The sequence below is a fragment of the Falco punctatus genome, assembly GCF_963210335.1.
Source record: "Falco punctatus genome assembly, chromosome: 12".
NCBI classification, from domain to species: Eukaryota; Metazoa; Chordata; class Aves; order Falconiformes; family Falconidae; genus Falco; species Falco punctatus.
The window spans coordinates 20793019-20820619 of record NC_137592.1 but is presented as its reverse complement, the minus strand read 5'-3'; the positions used below and the strand labels follow the sequence as shown (position 1 = coordinate 20820619).

Sequence of the window (27601 nt, the reverse complement as noted above, 5' to 3'; positions counted from 1 at the left end):
GTAATAGAATGATCTTTTATTTATGTGTTCAGCTTTGGCATTACAAAACTCGATTTATTAATCCTTTTCCTGTCATAAGTAGAACTGAACAGTGGCAGGTGCTGCCGTGTCTTTACTGGACTAATAAATAAACAAACATCCACTTCATGCATTGTTGGTGGACAAATGTCATGTCAGTCAAATGGTGTGTTATCAGCAAAATGTTAATATGACTGTATGATACCTCATCTTGAATGGCATTATACATCCACTCTCAATAGATTTCTCTGCTCTGTTTTACAGCTTCATACACAAGCCTCAGTTTTTTGTATAGTGCTTATACATATTATTTGATTAGCCTTGTGAATTTATCCAAACTGTGGACTTTTTTTAATGCTGTAATTCAGATGTATGTGTTATGATTTTTTGTTTGTTTTTGTAGGAATCTCATGTTAGAACTCACATGTCCCGGCAGGCCACACAGGGAACTCCAGTTCGTAACACTGGAAGTCCAAAGTCAGCAGTGAAAACACGTCAAGCTTTCTTTCTTCACACAACGTGTTGGACAAAACTGGCCCGCCAGGTCTGCAAAAATACTCTCCGGCTGCGGCAGGCAGCAAGACGTCCCTTTGTCCCTATTAACTGTGCTGCCATTAAGGCAGAATGTAAGATGTTTTTTTAATTCTTAGTTCTGTGTGCTGTGCTTCCACCCATTTTTGTCTTTTAATTTTATTTTCTTTTTCAATAAACATTTCTTGTCTATACACTTTTGATTTTCATTTTTTTCATTTGTCCAGCGTATCACCAACATATTGGATGAAGTCTGGCTGTCTTGAACAGATTTCAGGCTGGGGAAACATGTCAAATGATTTAAAAAGGGTATAACAATTATCTCGTTCACCTACAGGAAAAAAAATGTCATAAAAAACCCCATGGGGAGCAGGGAGGGGAAATCAATGCTCTGACAAAAAACTTGCTTCTTACTAGGCAGCGTGAAAGAAATTAATTTTTATATTATTTGTTTATTCTTTTGCTGAGCAGAAGGTATAGATCTGTACATGTGTTACTTTTTCTCAGTGGGGTTTGGTCAAGGAATAAGGAGCTGGGGATGCATAAGAATTTAAATCCGGCCTAATAGCCATGTTTATTATTACATGATAGTTACCTCTTTTTTTGTTTGTTCCAGCTCTGAGTAAAAGTCTATATTATGCTTGGTGTTTTTATAGCCAAAATATAAAGGACTGATAAATTCACTAGTAGTATGACAGAAGGTTACGAGCTGTTGTAGATAGCGACAGTGTGCGTATGTGTGCAAGTTCTGGTGCAGAGTCACTGAATCTGTCAGCAGGTTTTGTATCTGTACTGAGGGCCTTGGTTTACTGCTCACGCTGTTTGGTTATGTTTCCCAGTCTTCCACAGATTCAATTTTTGAAGCAGACACTTGGCATTCCAAGATGAGCCGTGCTGTCTCATCGTACTGTCAATTGTATTAGAAACGAAGAGACTTTTGTAGAATGTTAGATGTTGGTTTCATAACCGTGTTTACTAGATTAATGCTAAATGTTTTCCCAGCATATTTAGCTGGGGTGCCAATGATGTCAGTGTTGGTTATGAGAAATCCACTCCGTGGAGGCTTAAAATCTGGTTTTGAGCAATTGTTTTCCCCTTAGGTACTTTAACACCAGCCATTTTTCACATGAAAACTCTGCATCTGCTTCTGCAGTCATCCAGAACGTGGTCCATATTTCTGTTCGTTGTCCTTGTCTTACTGTCTTGTTCGCCTTTTTTTTATCTTCTTTCAAAGCTATGCAAGTTAGGAGCAGCTTTCAGATTTAGGGAAAACCGTATGTCAGCTGTGTGAATAAAATGGGTTATGCTTTATGGAAGAAGCGTATCTAAGGCTGGACTAGGATTATATTTTTACTCCTTAATACAAAATAAGAATTATTTTCTGAGAGGAAAGCATTGTACCTTTTAATTTATGTAATTGGCACTGATTTCTGCTGAATCATGGAGGAAAATGAATTTTAGAAGTGCACTCGAACCTTGAATCTTTTTATCCATATCCCTGTTTCTTCTTAGTCGCCGCAGTAACTCAATCTGAAAGAAGATGAAGCTTTTGTTTAAGAAAGAGAAAAAACAGAAGGGAAAAAAAAGCTTAATCCAAGTGTTAATCATCATACTAGAACAAGTGTTATATACACAGTTCAACTTTAAAACAAAGGAGTGACAAACAGTTTTTCAGCAGGAAACAGTCATTCTTGCATCAGACTGGCAGTGCTATGAGTGCTTCCTCATTGTTCCTTTGAATGAAAAAGTGACACATCAGATTAAGGTCAAGAGCAGAAAGGTATTTTCTTTCTGTAGTCTCTGTCTTCCATTATTATTTTTGCTTAAAGCAAAATTTGGACCTTGTATTTTGTCTTTTTGAATACTGATGCTTCCTGATTAGACCATAGATTGAAAAACAGTCACAGTTCTCAGTGCTTTTTGAACACAACATTCAAATAATTTTATAATAGCAGAAACCAGATTATACCTTATTTAATTAATTAAACTTGTGTTTCTCTGTACACACACAAACACATATATACAGACATATATGCACATACTCTGTTTCTGGCAATGTCTCTCTCTGTGGATTCATACAATGCTCTTAGTGCATTGTCATTGTCATACTCTTGCTCTAGTAAAGCCTAGTAAGTAAGTAAATAAAATTTGTTCCTGTACTTCCGTGGTGACCTGTGTTCAGTGCACTCTGTAGATTTTAATGTTATAACTAAATAGGCTGTCCCTGAGAATGCCTTGAATACTCTCTTAAGCATAGCTTGAAGCAAGTAATTTTAATATTTTTATTATTTTTTTTTTAGTTTTTAAATGAGATATTAATTAACAGCAGTGTTTTCATGTGTTGAATACCACTGAGTAATGACAATATTAAAAGAATGTCTGTGCTGGTTTTACAAAAGTTACAATTGTGCTTAGATAATAACCTGGCCAGAGTAGCAGGTTACCCATGATACGATATGGCATGAGATGGTTAGGACCTCCGAGAACTGCTCTGGAATATATTTTTCATATTGGTGTGCTGAAACTTGAATCTAATGATTGCTTAGATGATTTGTCACTTGACTCTGTGTGTGCCAAACCAGTGCTTGAAAACAACTGCGTTTCACAACTGTGTTGCAGTAGGCACCAACGCTGAGAAACCATGAAATCTAAGGACAGAAGCGTGGTAGGGCACTCTGCCCGAGCAGCCTATCGGGTTTTATGCCTTCTTAGTCTTACGCAATTTGTTGAAGTGCCAGGTTGTAAATGAAATTAATTCCCAGTTCTGAGAAAGTCTGAACAAGCCAGTCAGAGCTTGTCTGTAAAATAAATTGATTTTTGTATTCCACCTGAACTCATCTGCAGATACTTCTTTTGTTATGGAGGAGCATGGAAGCCTCTGAGAATGCTAACCCTCAGGCCCAACCATCTTTTAGGTGAAACTGGATTTCAGACAGCATTATCATTATTGTAATTCCACCCACATCATCTCCCTTGGCTCATTACATCCACTGGCAGAAAACAAGGTCCTATTCTATGTTCTTTATCCTTTCAGTTAGTGCAGAGAATTAGATTTTTCTCATTAGTGAACCATACAGCATGACCCCTGCTCAGCTGCCGGCAGGAGGTAGTGGAGACGATGCATTTACATCCCAGTTCAATCTAGGGATGGTCACCAGGAGGTTGAGAAGGCATGGCATCTCCTGCTAGGAGCACAGCCCATCGTGGAAATCTCAAACTTTGTTCTGCCCGAAGATAATAGACTCACTGTAGTTGCTGACAATAAACTTTTCTGATGGCTCTTCAGGAATAATTAGAATTGGTGAACTGTTTCAGTGAGAGGAATTTCCCATGCTTGAAATTAGGCAAAATACCTTCTTTTTAGTTTTAATATATTGCATGTTTTTTAGAGAGTTAAGCAAAACTATCCTGTCTGTGGAAGGCCTCTTAATTAGAGGAGACCAAAGTGGGCATGCTTCTCCAGACGCTGGCCAGGTTGGATCTGTTTCCAGCTTACAAACATGTTGGTACATGCATAGCAGCGAGCCATGCATCTGTGCACCTCATTACTTCAGCACAGGAAGATTTTAGAGGGATTTTATTTTTCCTGCTCAGATATATTTTTATCAATATAACTATATGTATTAATTACAGTAATTTAAATTTGGGTAATTACACTTGTCTATTTAGATATTATCAAAATGTTTTCTGTGGGTAGTAGTGTATTATCTGCATCATACATATATGTAGTTATCTGGAAATATACTGTTCATGATCAAACCTTAACATACCTTTAAATTTGCAGATTAAATAACAAGTTTGGTACACGGTACTTGCCTGTGACAATCTGGTTTGATAAAGAGGATTGAAAATTAAGTAGAATGTGCAAAATTTTGCTGATTTGTCTTTGTAAGCTTACAGCCTGTTTTACTGACATAAAACTACCCATTCATCTCAAGTGAGTAACATTTATTGGTTCATCAGTGTTTTACATCCTAGATTTTTGTAGCTGCAGAAGATATTTTGGTTGCTTCTAGCATGAAAATATTTTCTCTGCTGTTTCCTTTGAATACAGTTTGTGCCAGACTTTAGTAGCCAGTAAAATAATTGAAAGGCACACAATTTCTTTCTCAAAGTTTCTAAGAATTACCACAATTTAAGGAGTACATAAAGTACAGTACATTCATTAGGTGATCTGATTTTGGTAAGAGATATGACGGAATGTCAAAAGACAAATAACTCGCCAATGAGAGTCTCTCTAAGCTATGAGAGACCTACAAATTAGTTTTCAAAAAAAGGATATAATTTAAAAACTCATTCAAATCTAAAACTTTTTAAAAACTTTTTTCAGTCTTTATTTGCTTTCATATTCTCCGTAGCATTCCTGATTTTGTTGGCCCCTCATATCCAGAACAGTTGTCACTTTTCTAGGTTAAGAACTTTGTCTGTTTAAAACCTCCTGAAGAATCACTTTCACACTGTGGTTTGTAATGTTGTTCCCTGGAGTTCTTCAAATTGTACTGTATCTTCTTTAGGGTTATGGTGCCCCAAATTACATGCGCTTCAAGAAACAGGTTTCCCATTATTTTAGTCACGTTTTCTGTTTTCCTATCATAATTTCTAGTATTGTGATCTTAATTTGTTTTTAAGTGACCACTCTTTAGTATTGTCCAGCTATTTTTAGAAAATTGTTGACACTGACTCCATGAATTCTTTTTCTGTGTGATGATGTAGAAACCTATCGTTATATCTGTATGTTACAGTCCCTTACAGTTACCTCTTAAGAATTTACATTTACTGCTTGATGCTACTGCTGTCCTTTGCAAGCAGTTTTAGCTTTGATTATGATCAGTAATTTCTTACCAGGAAGCTTCAACTCTAATCACCTCTTTTGTATGTTGAATAGCACAGATCCTTTGGGAGTTACGTAGTCAGTTAATTTTAATCAGGTGCTAATCCCTGAAAATACTTCTCTTTTTACCGTGTAACAGCTGGACAGCAACAGTCTTTGGTGACACGGGTGATGCAGCTTGTTAAAAGCCAGTTGAAATGCCACGTCAGGTGCCAGGTCAGCTGCATGTGTGCACATCGTGATTCCTTGTGCTTGACACACGTGTGCACACGTGACACGTGCAGTCGCTGGTTTACAGGACACGCAGGTGAGAAGGGACCTCTGGAGGTCTGTAATTGCACCCCCTGCATAAAGTTCACGTGTGCATGGGCCTTTTGTCCAGGTGAGGTTTGTCTGTCTCCAGGGCTTCTCTGGGCACCTGTGCCAGTGTTTGGTCACCTTCACAGTAAATAACCTTTTCCTTACATCTGACAAGAATTTCCCATCCCCTAGCTCGTGTCCTTTGCCCCAGACAGCAATGGTATGTTGTCCTGTTCCTGTGTAGCCTCCAGAAGGGTCTGTCTTGGTCTCCTCTGTGCTCTGCTGCTAGGTGGTTACGGGTGGCAGTCAGGTCTTCTCATCTCAAGGCTGTCCAGACTCGGTCCCCTCAGGCTGTCTGTGTGTGGCCTGTACTCCAGCCCCCGGCCAGCCCGATGACCCTCCGGTAGCTGCCCGTGCTTCGGAACGTCCGTGCCCTTGTAGAGGGGATCCCAGCACTCGTCACGGGGTCCGGCCAGGGTGTCGCAGGGCCCAGGGGAAGGGTTGCCTCCCTCGCCCCGCTGCCTGTGCCGGTGGGGAGCAGCGTGCCGGCATGCCGCTCGTGGCAAGGACGCACCGCTGAATGATGTGAACGCGTTAAACGTGTTTTCCCTTGGCGAGGTCTTGATGTTTCTGTATTTAACTTGGATCCTCTATTAATAGTTCAACCCCTTTGCCAGTCTGCAGACCTGCTTACTGAAGAATGTTACCGTGTTTGCAGTGGGTTTGCTCTCTTGAGCCCAGACCCATTTAAGTATTAGTTAAACACCAGTAGTGTACGTGCTCGGCAGTTTGTTTGGATGAATTCCACCTGGCCCTGGCAACTTGTTTTTATTCATTAGCCAGTTTGTTCTGGATTTTCCTGTGGATGCTTTGATGTGACACAACTGTCATACTTCCCTTGTAAAAGGATTTTTGGAAGTGAGCTTCTTTAAGTTCTTCCCTAGTGAACACTGATGCAAAGAATGCATTCAGCTTTTCTGCCATGCCTTTATTTTTTTGGTTTATTTTCCTCACACCTTGATCCTGTTGCTGCAGGCACTAGCACACTTTCTGCTTTTGATACATTAAAAAAAGTTCACTACAAAACATAATAATTTTTCTTTTTTAAGATTATTTTTTTCTCATAGCTTCCACTATTTCAGTGATCTGCCTGACATTTTTGTTGTTCATGTGGAAGCCCGGATTTGATTTTAGGACTTGTTTTTAATTTTTGAGAATTTCTTTCCTAAATTCTATTCTACAGTTTTACACTGGAGAGTGATGCACAATAATTTCAGTGTTTTTCTGTATGTAGTGTGTAAAGATCATAAACTCTATTCTAAGTTTTATGGGAGTACCATATTGTGGATTAAAGTTTGCTGCTGTTAAATGTACCTAATTGTTGTAATAAATAGGTGTGCTTTGGATTACCAACCCGGTACCTTTGGTGAACATGCTTTGCCTTAAGCATGGAAATTGTGCTCTCTTTGCACTCTGTATTCTCAGTCAGCATATGAATACCTCACCATGATTCAATGTATTTTATTTTTTTTTACAGTGAAGACACGTAGATGGAAAATTTTCTTGCTAATTACTTTTTAGGCAGTGCTTTGCTGTTCCCAAAGTAACTATAAAATACTTAATGTGGTCTGTGCTTATTTTGCTGAAGGAGACAGTGGAGGCACATCATTCTACTCTGTCACTTAAAATATTTCAGGTGTTGTGGAATATTAAAAATATTCCAGTCACCAGGTTCAGTGTGTTGTTGTTGGTTTTCTTTTTTCCACTGAGAACAGTGTATTTTGTTACTAAGATAAAATAGTAAAGCACTTTGTGTACTCAGCATTAGGGCCGTAACCTTTGGGCTGCCCGGATACCAGCTAGCATTTCCAGAATCTCAAGTAGATTCCTTAATATATTGAAATAAGTTGTGCGTTGTCTGCTGTGTTGAAAACATCTGTGAACATACTGAAATACTTACGTCAGTCATTTCCGTGATTGCATGACCTATATGGGTTTTGCACAGAGGTAGACAGAATACGATAGAATGTATAAAGATACTGTAAATTATTCTTTGTAGTGTCTTACCGTCTTTGTGTGACTATGTACTCTACCTCGTGTTGGAATGAAGCAAATGGGAACATTCTGGTAAAACACAAGGTGTAGACAAAGCAGAGTTTAAGCTATTTGTAATATCTAGCTCCTGTGAAGCTTGTTAGAAAATGCAGATCTGTATGTGCATATGTGAAAACTATGTGAAGAAACGTGTACATGTAGGTATGTATACGTGGGGAGTAATTCCATTTGAGAGAATTCTAGATCTATGCAATCAACGTGTGGGTGCAGTTTTGTACAAAACAGAACACCTGTGTTCCAGGGATACTGAAAGCCCTATATGGGGATTACTGCGTGCTTTTAAAAGACAAATAACTTCATCATTCTGAGTAGTTAAAAAAAAAAAAAAAAAGGTAGTATAGTTCTAGTAGTCTTGAAATTATTTACTGAAACCTAGTGTCTTGGAAATTCCTGCCTTAGGTTGATTGACTCTATTGTCTGTGCGTGAAACTTTTCATAGTAACGCTTCTATGTTTGGGGCGTTTAGACAGATTCTCTGCTTGTGTATTTTCAGTGCCTTTGAGTTCATAGTTGTAGCATGAAATTTAAGGTAGTTACTGAATTACTTATTTTCCTTTACTCTGCAGGAAGTTATGCTCTTTGAGGCCTTTGAGCTCTGTCATACTTGGTTACAAATGACCACTTTGTTCAAAATTTTATAGTAAAAGGGTTTCTTTGGTGGATATGTTTTGTTTTGTTTTTTAAGCTTCATCTTGCCACGATAGCCCCTGTGTTCTGTTTTGCTTATTAAGAGTTGTACGAATCACTGTACTATCAGAGGAAGACATGACAGAAATCAGTAGTCCCAGCTTTAAATCCTTCTTACCTTTGTATTACCCCATTTAGAGCTAGACAAACTTGTAGAAAGTAATGAAGAATTCAGTGTAAATTATTTTTAATAGCCAGAACTGGTTTTATATCAGTATTCATATTTTCATCTGTTTTATTTCCCTAGCTGACTGTCTCCAGAAAGGATTTGTTAGCAAAACATATAATCAAATTTGTGTTAGAACTTACATGAACTTAAAAAAAAATAATCATAACATTACTTGCATGAATGAGAACATGGCCTGCCTTTAAGTATCCATTATTAGTAGTAATGATGACCAAAAGAAGAACATGTGCTAAAAAGAAAAAAGAAATTTCTGGTAAAAATGCGAGTCAGAAACTGGTTGGTGTGTCCTAATTATATTTGTAATTTTATTCTTTAAAATTCTCAGATGCAGATCGACATTGTGAACTTGCTGGAAATCCTCTGAAGATAAAAAGCACCAGAAAACCACTGTCATGTATCATTGGGTATTTAGGTGCGTATCTGCCTCCAGAGAATAACAAACCAAATCAATGAAAATTCAGTGTGTACTGATACTTTAAAAACCTGTATGCATAGAATAAGAGACTTATGCTTTTAGTAACAAGAAAACTGTAAAGTGAATAATGTAATTAGAATTCTGGTCCACTATCGGTTGCAAAACTGCATGATTGAGCTTACAGGATATAGGCAGAAAGCCTTCTGATACTGGTTTAAAATGGCAGAGTGAAACCTGATGTAATTTAGAATGTGAAAAATAGTCTGACAGCCTAAATAAAAAAATAAGCAGTCAGAGAGGAGGTACTTGGTATGCTCAGTGCTGCTCTACTGTACCCCTTGAATCCACTTGTAATGTTCCTGTGTGTTTAAAAGGAGGAGACCTCAACCATATTGAGACACTGATCTTTTAGTTTAATGCCATAATTTTAAAAGATGTGATGAAATTTGTACTGAGATCATGGCCAGGAGGACAGTGAACTCACATAAAATAATGGGGAAAGGATAAATCCTAGTAATTGTGATTCCATATTAGAAAAAACGAAAATTGTCCTCTTTGCAAGGAACCACCACTGCTGAATATTTACGCAGTCATATATGAGCTGAGATACCCCAGAGGCTTTCTATTAATCCTCAGGTGAATATAGAAATCAATTAATTGATGAGAGCATCGGTCAATAATTCTGCAGTGTATTAATCCCAGTCTACAGAAGTGAAGCTGAGGGTGAAGCCCAGTCTAGATGTTTTGCTCAGAATTTCAATCAGTAGGAGGTTTTTTTGTGCTGGAACAAAGTAAACAGTAACAGTCTGACTTAGTGAAACAGAAATCAGCTATTAATGTAGTTATAACTGTTCTTCCAGAACATCAATTTTAACAAAATCCAAACTTCAGGAAGCACGCTAATAAATAATTAATGCCCACTCTCACTGAATTTTGATTCTTCCTGCCCTGGAGTTTAAGAAAAGAGCTGGTGGTAACTTCCTACAGGCATCCCAGCTGTGTGTATGACATATGTTGTCGTTAGAGTGAATGAGGAAAGCACTGCTTTGATGAACTTGGTGGAGCTGTGCTTGTAGGAGGGCGGCAAGTTGGGCAGGAGGTGGTTTGTCTGCCTGAGCTGTCTGTGCAGTCAAAAGAAGAAATGGCAGTGTTTGTAATCGTAGAAGATACCGCACATGTTTAGTGCCATGTTAGTTAGTTAGCGAGGGGCTGTTTTGGTACCTCTGAGAGCGTTACATCTGTAGGTTTAATGGGAGTAAATGGCTGAACAGTGTCAGCATGATGTGTAGGTAGGTGAAGGCTTTGTAGAAGATTAACTGCACTAAAATACAGGTCTCTGTAGAGTCCGCTTAGCGTTTGGTTGCATGGGAAGTGAAGGTATCACAGCTGAAGGCATCTCGCTACAATTGAAAGCAAATATATGTTACAGAGATATGAAGTGTAACCGGTATAGTTAAATACATGCATCTGAATTAGCTGTATAAGGATGGATAGAAACTGGCTTTTTGCTTGCCATTTGCCTTGGTGTTTGTTTTTTGGGGTTTTTTTTGTTGTTTTTTTTTTCCATTCAGTTTGGTGGTGATTTTTTTTCTTTGTTTATTTGGGATTTTTGCATGTTCCAGTGAGTAAGTAATGCCTGCATTATTTTCCCCATAAAATTTAGTATTAAATATTTTGTGATACCTTATACAGGAGGCAGTTGTTTTCTTTTCAAAATTCCTTCCGTGCCATTCCCACAGACATTTATTGGCATGCAGTTCACTGTGTGTCTCAGGGCACTACTGTTTTCAGCCCTGCTGGTGAGGCAGAGAGGATTTCAGTGCCCTGCACGTGCTGGGTCATCGCTCCCCTTTATCCCAGCTCTGTTTCTTGGCTGCCAGTTCCACAGGTGAGGCAGGTTAAGCATTAAAGTAGGTCCTGTCCTCCAGGGAGCTGGGGCTAATCCCCTGCAATCCCTTCAGTCATCGCTGTGCTTACTAAACAAACCCCCTAAGGTGAGCCCCTGGCTAATTAAATGTCCTATATTACCTCCTAATTATGAGGAAACCAGCCTAATGTTTCCAGCTGGGATGCATGTTGAGGGGATGAGATGAGAGAGGTGCAGCTGCTTAAGCACCCCTGGAATCCAGGATGCTTACTGAAGTGACTCAGTAGGAAACTTCAACTTTTCTTTGTTTACCCTAGTGACGTTAGTGGAAACGGGAAAAGTTTTTAGAAAAGGATTCCTAAATACATCATTCAATTATTGTTTCTTACTCCTGTTTTATTTCAGAAATGATCATATAGTCTGATTCTGGCCAACTGGTTATTTGTTGTGTGGGTGAAGGGAGAATTTGGGTTGTTTGGATGTTATAATTCTCCGAGTTAGCAGAAGGTGCAGGTGATAGGAGATTTTCAGTGAAGTAGTAGGCAATAGAACAAGGATGAGAGCAGCAGGTATTAAAATACCCCTAATTACTATTATTCCAGAACACAATAATACAATGGGATAATGTAATTCAGGCAGAAACCCTGCGATGCCTCATTACCCCTCTCAGGTGTGATGAAGCAGCTAGTTAGAAAGTGCTGATCTAAATCACGCAAATATTTGAAGCAAGTCTAAACACAGAGGATGGGTGAATGTAAGGTGTTAAGACCTCACAGGAAGGACACAGTCCATTGCAAAGTGGTCCTGGCTAATAAGATTGTTTCTACAACTTAAAGGAAGAGCTTGGTCTTGCTGCCTTCCTCCCTCTACTGCAGGAAGGACAGCCTTTGTGGTAGACTAATGGAACATTAGTGACTTCCAAATGGAATAAAAGTCAAAGGAAGCAAATGCTTCCTTCTTCAGCTTGCTTACCCTGAAAATACAAAATTATATCCCCTATACACTGTAGACAGAAGGAATTTATGAGTTCTCATATGTTGAATGCAGCTGCTGGAATTATTGTGGTTGCTGCTGGAGCTCTGTGGGAAATAATCTTTTAGTGGTGTTCACCCTAAAATTTAAGCATTTCCTTCAGAGAATTGGAAAAGATTGCCAAATGAGCATTTTTAGAATCCAAATTCCAGTTGTCTTCAGCAGACAGCACAAACCTTCCTGTTTTGGTCAAAAGTTTTGCTTTAGCAGTCAGTAAAGTTCATAACATTAAGCGTGCCTCTGTTCCCATTTAAGTTAAAAAGCAAAATAGATGCTTGTTCTCTACAGCATGACAAATGGGACATGCCCTGAAATGTGCTGGATACTTGGTGTTCCTAAACTCTTTTATATGAAAAATGGGTGAGTACTGCAGTGAATGGCAGTAGAAAGCTCTTGTCTAAGTAAATGGTGCAAAGATTGGTGACATCAAACTAGCCTTTACACACACACACACACCCCCCCCCCCCAAATCTACAGGAGTGCCCTGAAGCAATTCCCTGTACCCTGGCTCTGTGCTATCCTAACACCTGCCTGTGCATTACCCTGCTTTACTCTTTCTTATCTGACCCTCTTGAAGTGTCTTGGAAGAGGGTGTTCATGCTTTAAGAGTGTGATTGGAAGCTCTGACTAAACCAGTAGTTAACAAAGTGAAGTCTTTTGAAATGTGAAGGTTGTTGGCGGTGTCTCCTCCTGGCATGCTGTTCCCGGTACAGCGTGGCCAAGTCATTGTGGCCATCGTGCTCTTTTCTACCTGGTAGGGTACTGATGAAACTGTTTGGCTGTCCCAGCTTTATGGGTCTGCCTTTGAGAGGTTATCGTGGCAAGCACACCGTGATCTTGCGGCGCAGGGCCAGCTGCCTGCAGCCGCCGCCGGTCGCTTTCCATGGGAGCCAGGGCATGGAGCTGGGCGGGTGGGCGCGTGGCATCGTGCTTCCTTGGCATTTCTGAAGGGGGAAGAATCTGCTGTTGCAGCGGGCTTTGACTTGGTGCAATGGTTTCTGTTTCTCCTGCATGATAGCTGAGAGCGGCAGAGGCTGGAGGGCCTCACCCGTGGATACCTGGCCTTACTTCAGATTCTGCGTATTCCCAGCTTCTCTGCTTTATAAACAGAAGAGCAGAAAGAAGCGCGCTTCAGGCGGTGCAAACCTGGGCTACAGATGGGGAATACTTCATTTTTGCCTTCCGATCTCGCTCCCGGGGGGCAGCTGACTCTCCTGATGCCACCTGCCAGCCCGTCCACCCCCAGGCCCCTCCGCTGGGTGGGCAGGCCAGGTGGCTGGTGGTGCCGGCAGCTGGTACTCGGTGCCGGCGTCAGCAGGACGGGGACCTGCCCCCGGGCACGCTGGTGTCCCTCGCACATCTGGGGCTGTCTGAGGATGTGCGCAGCGGTGGCATTTTGAACCCGAGTGTGTGGTGGGAATAGGTTAATTGGTTCAGCAAACTCCTGATGAAGGACAAGCGGACTCTGCTGGGGCTTCCTTCTGCCGCTGTTATCTGGCAGGTGACTTCGGAATTTCCATACGGCTGTGTCAGCTTTTGGCAAACACAGCCGCTGCCACCCTGAAGCGTGCTGGCCAGATGCATCTCCCTGCCTCTTACCCGACCTGCTTCCTCCTTATCCAAAATAATCATGCTCCGAGAACCGCATTGGGAGCTCCGGGATGGCTGAAGCTCCCCAGCGGTGTCTGTGGGGCTCTGGCGGTACCTGGGGGACCCGGTACGGTCAATAGCTTCAGAGCCCTGCTGTGGCTGGGCTGCATCTGCTGTCTCGTGTTTGGGAAGATCCTCTAAAGCTTGTTGTTGTGACAGAAAATAATGAGTAGCTTGAGGTACTGCGGTGATTTCACTGTAGTAAAATGCTTTTATTTGCTTGCAAAAAAATCTGTAGGTGTATCGCTCCAATACAGGCCTCAGAAGGGCAGGAAAATATAAATGCAGAACTGTTTCAGGTTGATTTGTATTACCCTTCAACCTCTGAAATCCTTACACACCTACACCATAGTATTGAACTTGGGCAATCTAAAGTGAAATAAATTTTTCCTGCTTGGAGGAACTGTAGGTAATAAGACTTGCGTTTGAATTGTTATTCAAGGTCCTGTAAAGACACTCATGCAGAATAAACTTTCTTTCCTTCCACTTGAAATGTAAATGTAAATTAAATATGTTGAATAGACTATTTTTTAGATCAAGTATGTATAATTTCTGTCTCTCTTTCTCTTTCTCTCGTCTCAAACAGAGATTCACCCCGCAGTGAAACCCAATGTAATCAGGTCAACACCAAGCCTTCAAAGTCCAAGTGCAAAACGACTGCTTGCACCCTCCAATCACTCTTCATTAAGTATTTTGGGGAAAAGAAACTACAGCCATCATAACGGTCTTGATGGTATGTGAAGGAATATAAAGAAATATTCTTTAAGTCTCTGAATTACAAAACTTTCTGTGGACCTGAGATGATGTTAAATAAGGGGGTGCAGACCAGCAGGTGTGTAAGGTGTGGGTAGCATGTTTATAGCATTGATTCTTAATGCGGTGAACAGTGGTGCTTATTCACTGAACTTGGATATATTAATGCCGTTTCTTACAAAACCCCTTTTACCATTTTTCTTACGAATCTTGATATAAAAGGACAAGAAGAGTATAAAACAAATTTGATGAAGGTAGAGATGCAACCTCTGGGGTTTTTTTTTGCTTATGGCATTGCATTTTTATTTGAAGAAATACTTTGCGGAGATATACAAGACCTTTTGAATTATTCTGGACGAAATTACTTGATACATACTGGACCTGTTTACAGCCAGTCTCTTTGCTAATGTGTGAATTCTAAACATGGCTTAGTCTGGATTCTGAACAGTGAGATTGATAGTAGAGGGAAAATAGCTTCTGTCATCTTGCCTTCCAAGACCAATGTCACAGAGTCAGTTAAAACAAGAGGTAGCCCTGGCAACAAGGGCTGGTGGAAGGTAGGAGCTCCTTAGAAAGCGACTATCACTTGCAGAGGAGGAGGCAGAAGGGGTGTCACAGAGGTGCAGGAGAGGCTTTTTGTGTACACTGAGCAGCACCACAGGTGATGTCCACTTCATTTCAGTATGGTGCAAATGGAGAGCAGGTATGAAGCTGTGCAAAAAAAAAAAGATAGAAATCTGGGGGTAAGACTAACTTTTCTCAAATATTCTTTATTTTTTATTCGGGAAAGTGACTGTTACTGATTTCATTTTTTTTTAATCACCTGGAACTGTGAACAGTTTAATCTCTTGTCCAAATAAGAGAAGAATCCAGCAGGATAGAATTTGTTTGCACTGAAAACAAATGTATCCATTCCTGAGCTCTCTTTCTGTGAGATGTAACTTCTGTAAGCCATTGGCTTATTTGTTCTGTAATTGAATAAGGTTGTTGAGATTAGAAAGCTGAAAGAAGTTAGGCTCCGAAACAAGACTGTTCAGAACATGATCTGCACAAGAGGTGACTCTTCATGCTTCACAGAATAGGTCAAGGTAGAAATGAGAGGGACTTTCCTTTTAGTTGAGCTACTAGAAATAGTATTCCAAATACAGAAAGAAAAACTTGATCCGTTTTCCATCATCTTCCCATAATGATCGTGTTTTTCTGTCATCGCCAATGCTATTTGTATCTTCCAGTGAAAATGCCTACAGTACTTTTTATAATACCTAGATAGAAATCACTACATATTTCAACAAAAGTGGTTATTTAGTATACACAGAAGAGGCTTGCTTGGGCCTCTGCTCAGTGTGCAGCCCGCCATTACACAATAGGCAAGTAACATGCGTGGCGACACAAGCTATCGGTGGACCAAGGTGACAACTGCGTGACTTGGACTTGGAAGAAAAGACGATGACATTAGTAGGTGTAGCTTTAAATGCTGAATTTCCACTGTGATCCTTGAGTGTGGAATTCTGCAGGGATGGTCTGGTAGTTGCTGCATGGGAATGTGAACGAAGGCTGCTTCCCCCTGCCGCCAGTGCTGGCCATTAGACTGGACTGTCCATATGAGCTTTGAGTGATGAATGACTCTCATCTGGAAATAAAGATGATGTTACGTTTCTGCTGTAGAGAAGGCTGTAGCAATAAGTTCAAGATAAACTTTGTCCCTCGTTATGTCCCTATAAGGAGGCATGCTTGGAAGTCTTTAAAATTTTTCTTCTACTTAGTACAGATGTTCTCTTCGAAGTAAAACTTGTGTAAAACCAGTCATTGGCCACAGAGATTTGTTCTTACCAGTCAGTCCGTTGTGTTGAGCCAGTTTGCACAGAATAACATCTAACTGGAAAAATTAGTATTGAGAACTGTAAGTCATTGCTTTAGGTTACTACTTCTGCTTACTTGTTTTCTGTGAAAAAGTAACTTACTGGAAGGCTATATCCTAAATAACTGAAATCTGTATTTTGTTTGCGTAAAAGTGGCTATTTTGGTCTTTAAAAATGGCTATTTCAGTTCTTATCCTAGCCACTCTTTTTAATTAAAAGCCTGCAAAGTGTAAATAAAATGCAAAGAAAGAGCAACAAACCAGTCTAATAATACTCAACAGGACAGGTCCTCGGTTGCTTTCAACTTAAAAATGATTAACATTTGCCATTTAACTCCTCTCTGCTTATTGGTAAAATACAAAATACACTTTTTTTTTTTGCCATAATTTATCCAGTTTCTCTTCAGTATACAGCAAAACCTCAGTGACCAGATAAACTAGGGAAATGGTGGTTTCTGTGTAATTGCACTGACCACGGTGCACTATTTGTGTAATGAAAGGTTTTTTCAACCTCCAGAGTTTTTGTTTCCATAAATACACTAAAAAGCTTTTTTGGTTCCAAAAACTTTATTGATTTTTGCAGGGTTTATTGCATTGTAACAATTAACAGTATCCAGAAAGCCTGCTATGGAGATGATGATATATTCTGTCTTTCGAGGCATGCTTTAATGAAATTAGCAAACAAAAAGGAGCACAGTGGGCTTATATTTAGTCTTATCTCGTGTTATTTTCATAATCTTAGTGTTATTGACATATAAATGTCTGCATGTTCAGGTTTGCTTTTTTCCAACATTGTTAGAAATTTGTTGTGAAGAAACAATATAAATATGTTTACTTGAGGTACACATAATTTACAGTATTGAAGTAAATGTCACTGAGGCTTGTGCAAATATCTATTTAGATATGCATATTTGAAGTCAGTCTTACTGGCCAGGTGAGTTGAGTGCTGTATTTTGACAGAATTGGTTATTAACAGATTAATAATTATTGGCTCAGAAATAAGGCAGCGTAATATGGAAATGGTAATTCTTTCTGCCTGTGTGGAGGAGTGGGGGAAGGTTGGGAGAAACTTCATTCATATTTGGTTTAATGCTTTTAAGAGTAATAAAGAACAACATTATTAGCATTTCTTACAGGAGTCTTATGTCAGTTTGAGTCTTGATTTTGCCCAATGTGGCACAAGTTTCCCTTTAATTTTTCCATGGATGCACCTCCAGCAAGAGTCTGGTGCAACCAGTAGAGGTGAGGGAGTCTGTCATTTCTGACTACTATTGCTCAATCTTTATCAGGAATGAGGGAGCTCATTCATCTCTTCATAAATGGTGGGTTTGTGCCCTGGGATCTTGCTATTAGCCGATCTGCGTGTCGGTCACTGGTGAGTGGGAGATGTAGTTGTATGCGTGAACCCATGTATAAGGCACAGACATAAGTAAAATTGCACTGCTTAAGCACTGTGTATTGTGACTAGATAGGCAGAAGATCTTGTAGTTGTTTGTGTCCTTTATTGTAGGAGGAAGAGTTTTTCTGGATGGTCTTAGAAAAGTGTTTTCCCTTTTATTTTCAAACAACAGCAAATCTCACGTGAAAAATGCCAGAAAGCTTTTTTCCATTCTGGAAAAAAAAAAAAAAATCACAGTACTTTGGGGAGTTTTCATGTCATACGCATGCTGGTGCTTGTAACTGCTCTGAGATGCAGTATTTCTATTGCTGCTGAGAATAAAGTCAATGCAAAATATTTAAGTGGTTCTCAGCAGTGAAGGCAGTCTCTTGCAAATGGGAAAATTCCATCTCCAGAAAATCACAGTGCTGCAGAACATTACGTGTATCCAATTTTATGACTGGAGTTGATGATGGGAAGATTCAGGTGTGACTGTAAAGTGCTTTGTGGATGTTTTGAATCTGATCTTTAAATTAGTGTCTGGAATTATTCCGAGCAATTACTTTCACCCACAAGCTGCTTAACTGTGAGCATCCAAGTAGTCAAGTTTCACATCAGGCTATTGTTTTGGCAGGGTGAGTAATGATAATTTTTCTTGTAATATTAAGAAACGTCAGGTGGAGGTATTTTACATGCATATAATCTCAGTTAGCTGGCAGGCATTTCCTTACTGTTACCAGCATCAGAATCAGAATATCCACAGGATTTCCAAGATACTAACTTTGGTAGTGAGTTATACAAGTCAGTCTGTGTCCGTTGATACCATTTTTGTGACTTGTTCATGGCTGAGGAGACTCTGATCAACAGCCCTGATCCTCCTCCTCTCTTCCCCTGCCCAGACCTTTAATGCTGTATTTCAGGCTGAGATGTCCTGATGCCTTCAAGAGGATTCTTTCAACAGTCAAATTTCTGTTCCTGAATGTACTGAAGTATGTAGCTGTATCTAAGAAAGAGACAGCAGTTTTGGGGTCTGTTTTCCTAGGAACTTGCACATTCTGGCACAGCAAGATGAGAAGGTGACATGAGCAATTGGCAAAGGGAGAATGACCTAAAAAAAAAGTCTCTTCTCTTTTAGATGCTATTTTGGTCAGTCCTTCTGTCTCTGCTTATGACTAATAGTATTGGCTATCAAGGAGGTAAGCAAGGAAGAAGGGCTTGTATTTCACTCCTCTTTTTCCATGGGGAAGGTGAGGCTCTCCTTTGACAAACACATGAAAAATATAAGCAGCCAAACTGACAAGCAGGAAGACCGGAGCCTTTCCTGCCCCAAATTTTCTTGAAACAGAAAACAATTCTAAGATGTGCTTCATCATAATTAGCTTCACGTAACCCTATATGAAAGTACATTACAGAGAAGGTGTTTTCACTGTAGGACGGAATTTCATAGCAGAGAGTTGATTTTTCTCATAGGTGTCTGATCGTTATCACAATAGTATTTTTTGGTAGAGATGGAGACGTTCTACTGTGGTGGCAGGCTAGCAGCATGAAATGCATACCAAAAAACATCTGGCCCTCCATTACTTCAAAAAATAAGATCTTAGATTTTCCTTTACATATTAATAAACTGTAAACCTACCTAAATTGATATAAACCTTACCTACCAGTGATTCTCAACTGAAGGAGAAGAAATAAGATGTGATAAACAAGCTATTCTGTAAATTCACTTCGGCCATTTCTTCTGTGCTGGAACACAAAGTGTGATTAATGCTGAATTGTGTATACCCACTCTTCCCAGTAATGAGAAACAAAAGTTATATATTGTTTCACAATCACTTTTTTTCTCTGAAATTTACTTTGGACATGTGCATTCTAGCTTTGGCCCTTGGTGTAACCAACAAATATTTAGAAATACTTGGCTACAGACCTCTTACTGAAATGTGTGTGCTCATACTGATGGAAATGTGAGCATGGAAAGCAGATCTCGCTGGAAAAACCAACGCTGTGTGAACTGTCATTTACTGGAGAAGCAAAGGACTATGAAAAGGGTGTTTATGACTCCTGGTTATTTCCCAATATATGTTATTTGGAGTGTTTATTTATGAAATGCTTTATGGTAAGAGCCTTGTCATGACTTCCTACACAAAGTCATTGAAGCCATCTTTGACCCTCAGACAACCTTTTTGCCTTTGATTTTTGCAGCTTACACAAGAGTAGCCAGTTTCTATTTTCACTGTCCAGTTGGAAGCAATCATTTTAAATAATTGGTAGAAAACTACAATGTTCTAAAGCTTGCATTTTTGTGGTTAGTATATTCACTTGGTTTTGCAGAGGTACAAATGACAATACTGGAGATGATGAACTAGTGACAACTTCCAGAGCCAAATAATGTACCTGGAAAATGACACAGGCTGTAATTACCCCAGGGTGTTACTGCTGACATTGTCAGTCATTTGTAGAACTAAGCTACTACATCTCATACATTTCATATTTGCATGTCTCAAGCCTTTTTTTTTTTTCCTATTTAGAAGTTTTTATTATAAAACAATGTTTTTCCTTCAGTTCCTTTACAATGAGTTGATGACTCCCCCGTCCCCACTATAGTCTTCATTCCTCCAGCCCCAGCAATGCAAATGACATTGTGACTTAACACGCAAAATAATCGACTAGGAAGAAAGTATTTTTGTCTGAAAAACAGAAATCTTTCCCCCCTCCCCCAGATTTCTTTAAGTTGAGAAAACAATATATTGTCTTGCAGTGATAAATGTTCAGTCATCATTTGCCTGCAATGAATTCACTTTACAATTATCTCCCAAGCATTTGAGGTTCTTTGATTACAAATAAAGGAACAGTCTTCCATTCTGTGTCTGAAAACTGCTCAAACTGCAGAGTATTTGTTCAGTCGGTAAATGTAAGCAGTGTGACTTCTTTATGTTGAATTTGGTCGCAGGAGGTCTTGGGAGGAGCAGAAGCATTCCTGCACACCAGTGTTTCCTTGAATTTCCTCTGAAGAGGAACTGTTCCTAAGCATTAACATAGCATAGCACTGTGTTGTGCGTTTTTTAAATATGGACGGCGATTGCTTTTGTTTGCCAAAGTCAAAAGACAATTTCCATTCATCTGTTGTTCTCAGGTTTACTGTATATTGTGAAATGTGAGTTATTTCCAAGGGTGTACCTACACTAGGAACTTAATAGGGGATATTTTTTTTTTTGTTTATTTCCTTTCTTTCAAAAATGTGCCTTTGGATTTGTGAAGCTTCTTTGCCTGCATTTGTTTCACAAAAAGCACAAAACTAGAATTGCATTCATGCTTTGATGCAGCACTTTGAGTGTGCCATACATCGCTCATTTTGTTGTGCTGAGGAAATGAATGCTTAGGAGAAGATAAGCATTGTATCTCTGCGTTCAGGGTGTAACACGTGCTTCTGATAACTCGGGCAACAGCAGGGGTTAGAAGGAGCAAGCTGTGTGGAATCAGAGGTGGAGGAAAAGGCACTTGATGCTGAACTACCCCATTCCTGCTGCTGAATCAGTGTTTTTTCTATATACAGGTAATGTACAGGCATGAAATTGCATTAACACTGGCTTTTCTAATTGGCAGAATAAATCAGCTCATAAACCAGCAAACAATAAGAACAACACTGTAATTAAGTTAACGTTAAAAACACAATGCAGATAACCAGAACCTAATTCCTGGAATCACTACTTTCCCCTAGTATTATTTTAAAGAATTAAAGTTGCAGAAAGAGAGTCCTGTCTGCTGGATAACAGGGTTAGCAGCGTATTACCTCATGAATTACGTGTTCTGGATTCAATATCTGCAGTTCATACTTAAAGTGCTTCTGTGTATGATTACTGTCAAGTAGGTTGATTATTTTTTGTAAGCTGTGATTGCAGAGCAATAGTTCTTAATATTTTTAGTACATAATGCAGTAGGAAAGACACATTCAGAAAATGCTTAGGCAGTTAACTGCAAAGACCCTGTGCCTGGGGATAATCCTTTGTGATAATTTTGAATGCTTTTGTGGATTTTGCTTTTCTTGTCTGTATATTGTTTCTCCAGTGTTACAAATTTCTGTCTCGGTAAACTAAAGGTCTTCCTCAAATTAAGTCGAGCTCATTTTTAGTGTGATTATAAGATTATTTTTTTTGTTGTTGTAATAATAATACTTTTGAAGTAACACTTAATGGTACTTGTTCCATTGCTGCAAACTGGTAGGAAAAAAACAGTTACATTTGGTTACTTAAAATGTTCATAACCCAAGTGGAGAAGAAATAATGAAACTGTCTCACTTTCTCAGCTTATTTCATAAGGTGGTCTAGTCTGGGTGAAAAAGTTCTTTCCTGTAGTCTTATGCACCGTAATAATCTCGGAGTGTTACTAGGATTAAACACTGCTGCTGTTGCCTGTCTGACTTTTTCATATGCTTAAATGACATTATCTTCAAGCATATTTATTCTGGGAGGTTTAGACAAAGGGCACCTTTCACCCACTGGTATTGCTGGTGACCCCATTAATATAAAAGGGAAAGATGAAGATCAGAGAACTAAGTTCCCTATCAGCAGAACTAAAGGATACCATATATAAACATAAGTGAACAGCTGGAAAAGGACCGGAGCGTTATTAAGGATGTGATTTCTATCCTGGCTTGAAGAACTGTTAAGGAAAAAAAAAATAACATGTTGCTAGGGAACAATGTGTAAACTTGTAATAATTCTGCGGCTGGCACCATCCTTTAGCAGTGGACTTGTTCTGATTTAGTCTTAAATGGTTTTACAGTGGAAACTTTTATAGTCTCCTGGTGCCTGTAAAAAGGGAGAAACACTTGATTGGTCATTAAGTTTGGTAAAGCAACTTCTGATGTGAGGGAATTTCTCTTCGCAACTTATTTCTGTTTGAGTTCAAATATGTTGTGGAAAGAGCATATGAGCATCTTAGGGAGTTTCTGCCTTTATTTCTGCCAAATTCTCCACAATAATAAGCTTCTAAACATCTTCTCGGTACTGAAGTTGCTCTGTGATTTACTTGCATCACATCACCAAAACGCCTTGCTAGTGATTTTGTCTGACATTTCTGCTTAAAGTGGAGTAATTCACTTCATCGGCCATCAGGGGAGAACCATTCTGTATCCTGGAGTTTCCTTTCTACTGAAGAAGTACAAGTGCAGATTATTGCCTTGCACAAAATCATTTGCTGTAAGAATTCATTTATAAACCGTGTCCACTGATGGCAGTTTCAGTGTTGTTTGAGCCCAATTATTTAAATTCCCTTAGGCATTCTAAAACTTGGCAGATAAAACTGAAAATCCATGCGTTGGTTTCTGTTGTGTTGAACACCAAGGCATTTGTGTTTTTTAAAGAAGCTCTGTTGTGCTCGAGCTGCACTGGAGGTTGCATTGGCGTGCAGAACTTTTGTAAAACATGCCTCTGAGTGCTGCATGAGTGCCTTTTTAATTGGAAGCAAAGGCTTTCTTCCTTAGTTGCCCTAATTGAAAGCAAAGTTTTCCACAGAATTTGCTGGTGCATGTTCATGCATAAACATTGGTCAGAGTCCTGCCAAATCAGGGTGTAATTATTTTCTGAAAGAAACCGCTGTCGTCTCAGTCCTGAAATCTGAATATTTGGGTATCAGAGTATGTAAGAGTTTAAACTATGTAGCAATGGCACCTTAATTAGTGTTGTCTGCTAGAATTTTTTTGACTGTCTACTTATTAAACAGTTCTTTTCCCAGCGCTCTATTTATGCTTGAGTCTTTCTAAAAGGTGTTTGGCAACTTTGATAATAATTCAGTGTCTACAGCAGTAAAAGCTAAGAAAATGATGTGCAAAAACCAGAATTTTTTTATTGTATGATATAGCACAGGGATATTACTCTACAAATATAACAGATCTTTCTTCACCTCTTTGCTCGGTTTTATTAATAGATTATCAATATCCTGGAGTTAACAGAGTGCATTGCATTAAGAATGTCTGTGAAGTAGTCTTCAAAAATACGCTGCTTAACAGCCTCCAGGTACATTCAGCTGTTCCTCAGTTCCCTTTAGGGAGATATTCTTTCTCTGTTGTCTGTGGAACTGAGAGGGTGACTGAGTATTTGGGGACAACTGTGGCTAAGCATAGTTTTTGTAGATTTGGCATGTAAAACTACGCCAAAAGCATAGCACCTCTGGGTAAGAGCGAAGCTTTTGTTATGGTAATGTGTGAGTAGAAAAAGTATGGATTTTTGGTTTTCACTTGGATCTTTTTGGAGGTGACTGGAAGTGCTGTGTAATGCATCTTCTCTATATTTCAAGAGAGAGGAAGCCTCATCCTTTTTGTTTAATCTGATAATTCTGCTTAAATTGAGGATTCCTCGGGATTGGGGATAGTTTGGCTTGTTTTCTTTCTGGGTAGTTGGGCTTATGAACGGTGTGAGTCCTTGTGTCAGGAGTTATTCAGGTGGTTATACCTCCGTGAATGCAGCCTCTGTGTTTTCTCAGGAACATTCAGATCCTGAAATGTTATTTCACTGGGATGTCAAAAAAATAAATACACTTGTAATAACAAAAATAGCCTTACTGTGAAGATAAGAATTGAACAGGGTTTAGAGTTCTTCACTCTACTGTTATCTTCTCTTACTTTATAACAGTGCCAAATATATTCAGTTATCAGGAAACAGTAGACTGTCACAGCATTTAATTTTTATACTACCAGTTTAAAACTTGCCTGGAGGACTGATGGCCTAAATGTATTTTTATGCATGATAATTCTTGTGCAAAAAAAAAAGAGAGGAAAAAGGGGCTGGGAGGGGAGGTCACAACTGAAATATCAGTAGCTTTAGGTGGGTTTTCACATCGCAGAACCTTTATCAATGGGAAGTTATTGACAGCTGTATTGAGAGAGATACATTATTTTTTAAATTCGAGTCGATTAAGAATGAAGACTTGTACAAATGTAAACTAGATACAGGGATTACTGCTGAATATTGGATTAAAGTTTCTAAACAGTTTAAGATGTTTAAAAAGGTTTGTGTTTGTATCAGTGACTGAACTATGCCTTCAGACTGGTGAAGGTGACTGTTCAAAGTAAAAGAGAAACACCCATTTGAGCATGTAATTATTGTTTTTTCAGAAAGAGATGTGCAGCTGTTCTTTCTCATGTCCTTTTAATCTCTTTAATACTATTTTTAACAATAACTAAACCCCTGGAGAATTCTTTGTGTAAGTGGTGCCAGTTGGGACCCCCATAAGAATTGCAGTTTGGAACCAGGGCAAGAATAATTAACCCACTGTAATTGTACGACTATCTCACTTGCAGAATTGAGACTGCTGAGTCAATTCGTGCAGAATTGCATACATTTTACCCAGAATTCCATGTAGCGTTGTTAAATGTCTCTTCCAAAAGAAATCTGTGCTCTTATCACCAATGTGATATCTTACCCAAATTTTTGAGCAAGTCTGTGAGATCGCTGGTAGCATCATCTTGCATCTTATAGATCAGCAGTGAATTTTCCTGCAGTTTTCAGGTTTTTTAAACTAATTAGGAGGATGTTTAGTTGCTGAAGTTATACTTTTTCGAAAAAAAATGTGGCTGCAATGTGACAACTGTAGCATTTTAAAGCCAAAGAGGGCGAGATCTCTTTCCTTAGGGGAAGAAAAAAACAATTTAATTTGAAGAACAAACTGAAGTCTATGTTAGCTATTGGCCTAATAGTGATTCCTCATCATTTTTATATAAATATAACTGTGAGTTCAGTTGACTGACTCCTGATTTATCATATAGGAAAGAATAATTAAAATTTCGGGATGTTACACTATGCAGTATACCTTATCAATTTCAAACTGAGAATCCATCTCAAAATTCACAGAAAAATGATTGTCTGGTTTTATAAGCTTTTTCAGATGGAATTAGTAATGGAACTATGCTGACACAGTTTGCAATTTTTTCTGCAGAGCTAATCCTCTATGTTCAACGACGTCATATGTTAAAAGCACACTGAAAAAAACCCACTTTTTGAAACATGAGTTATGAATTAGTTCCATTTTTGTAGTTGCTTGCAGAAGAGGTTAATTAGGCAAAGAGAATGAGTGCAGTTAACAGCACACTATAGTGTGCCATATATTTTCAGGACCAGTGATGATTCTCAAGCTCGTTTCATGAGAAATCTTTCCAATCTGCATTTCTGATATGTTCATTGTTGTAGCTGAACAGTAGCATCTTAGCCGTTGGGATGAGATCAGAGAACAGGGCTTTTCTGGGTTAAGACAGTACTCTAACATGCTGTATTACTTTTGTTTTCCAGAATCGTCCAGCCATACAACAAGAACAATAATGGTAAGTATGGAGAAGATTACAGGTATCAATCTATCTATAGATATGACTTTTCCTTTTGAAAACAAAGTGGATATGGTAGTATCCTAAGCCACTGGCATGTTGTTTTATAAAGTCCAATAACACTGTACAGATAAAACGAGTTAGCCTGCTACAGCATTTCATGGGAAATCTTGGCAAAAAATGGGAGGTACCAGTGCTGTCAGTTTGAATAGGTGAAAAATCCAGTTACGATTCTTAGTGTTACATGTTTAAGTGGTTTTTGATTGTCAAATTAATGATGATAAAATCTCTTGTATTCTATATATATCACATGTTAGAGCATGTTTAAAATTCAAAACAATAGCTGAGTGATTTCTTGCATCACTTCCTCTGAGTCTGCTTTCTGACTTTACCTTGAGTCTGATTTGTTTGGGTTCCAGAAATAGAGAAATATTTAAACGGGTAGATACGTCTTCAGAAGTGAGATTTAAAAGTTTTATGTATAAAAATGTTGCGGACTTCGTGTCTATCTTGGGTTTTTATAGGTGAGAAATTTTATCAGTCTCTTTCTGCTTCAAACTCCTCATAAGTCAGAGAAGGACTGAACAAAAATTCACCTAAAGAAAACTTTGACTGGGAATGTTTCATGCCTGTCCTGTAGAAATCTGGGGAGAGGGTTATCCACTTCTGGAAAAAGACCAATTTTTGAGGCAAGTTTTGAAATTTTAGAATAAAACGCAACAAAACTTGATGTGAGCTTGCCTGTTTTCATTCCTACAGTTTTCAGGATGTCACTTCAAGTTTATTACCTCTCCTGAGTGTATAGCATTTGTGGGATGTATACATTCCCACACAGATACTTGAGTCATCAGGGGACAAAGGATAAATACAGTTCGTTGCCTTTATCATAAATAGTCATTAATAATCCAGTGCAACTGGATAATAAATAGGTAAGGACTAGAGATCACAAAATTTCAAAATAGTAGAGATATGTCTGGGAAAAGTGATGTTTCTGTTTTCTACTGGATGTGATATAGTTGTTTGTTTAGATAGACCCATTTCAAAATAAGATGCTCAGTTATTCGGGTGTATTCCTCTGCTATAAAATTCTGGAAGGGTTTGAAAATTTTTTCGATATTTTTCCAATTCTGCATTGATTTCAAAAAGAGGTAGAGGTTAATGCTGAAGCTGGTAAAAAAGTCACTCTTTGTTTCCCTTTATTTTTTTCCTAACAGTTTTACTCTGAAGGTATCACATTTTGTCAGTCTCTCTTTTCCATTAATGCATCAAAACTGCTCTAAAAACTGACCCAAAGAAACGGGGATTTTGCCTATATAAATTTCTCCTTGCACCAAAACATGGCCAAACTTTAAAGAGAAAAGTTTCAAAATAACTTGAGTTTTTGAGGTTCCTGTGTTGTGAACCTCTCCCGACCTCTCTGCTGACAACACAAGCTAATGGTCTGCAGTCAGTGTGTAGTAATTGCCTATTGCACTTAATTAAATAAAAGTACAAGTAAAAATAAATATTGTTTAGTGTGAAAAGGTTATAACAATATGTCCACTCTTCTCTGCAATTAAAGCATAACTGTGTAACGGAATGAGTAATGCGTAATGGAAAATTTCTTACTCTCCAATGAGTAGGTAGAATATGTCAGTAAAGCCAGAAAATGTGCTGCTCCTTGCATTA

The 27601-nt window shown here is 38.8% G+C and overlaps 1 protein-coding gene across 1 annotated transcript in view; it reads left to right on the top strand.

Annotated features, from left to right (window-relative positions):
• Positions 1-27601, top strand: part of MTA3 (metastasis associated 1 family member 3) — a 140200-nt gene that overhangs the window by 81740 nt on the left and 30859 nt on the right. Inside the window, exons 14-17 of the mRNA XM_080408572.1 lie at positions 422-644; positions 8995-9081; positions 14220-14366; positions 25902-25933. Coding sequence (XP_080264698.1) covers positions 422-644; positions 8995-9081; positions 14220-14366; positions 25902-25933 — 489 coding nt within the window. The remainder of the gene's footprint in view (positions 1-421; positions 645-8994; positions 9082-14219; positions 14367-25901; positions 25934-27601) is intronic.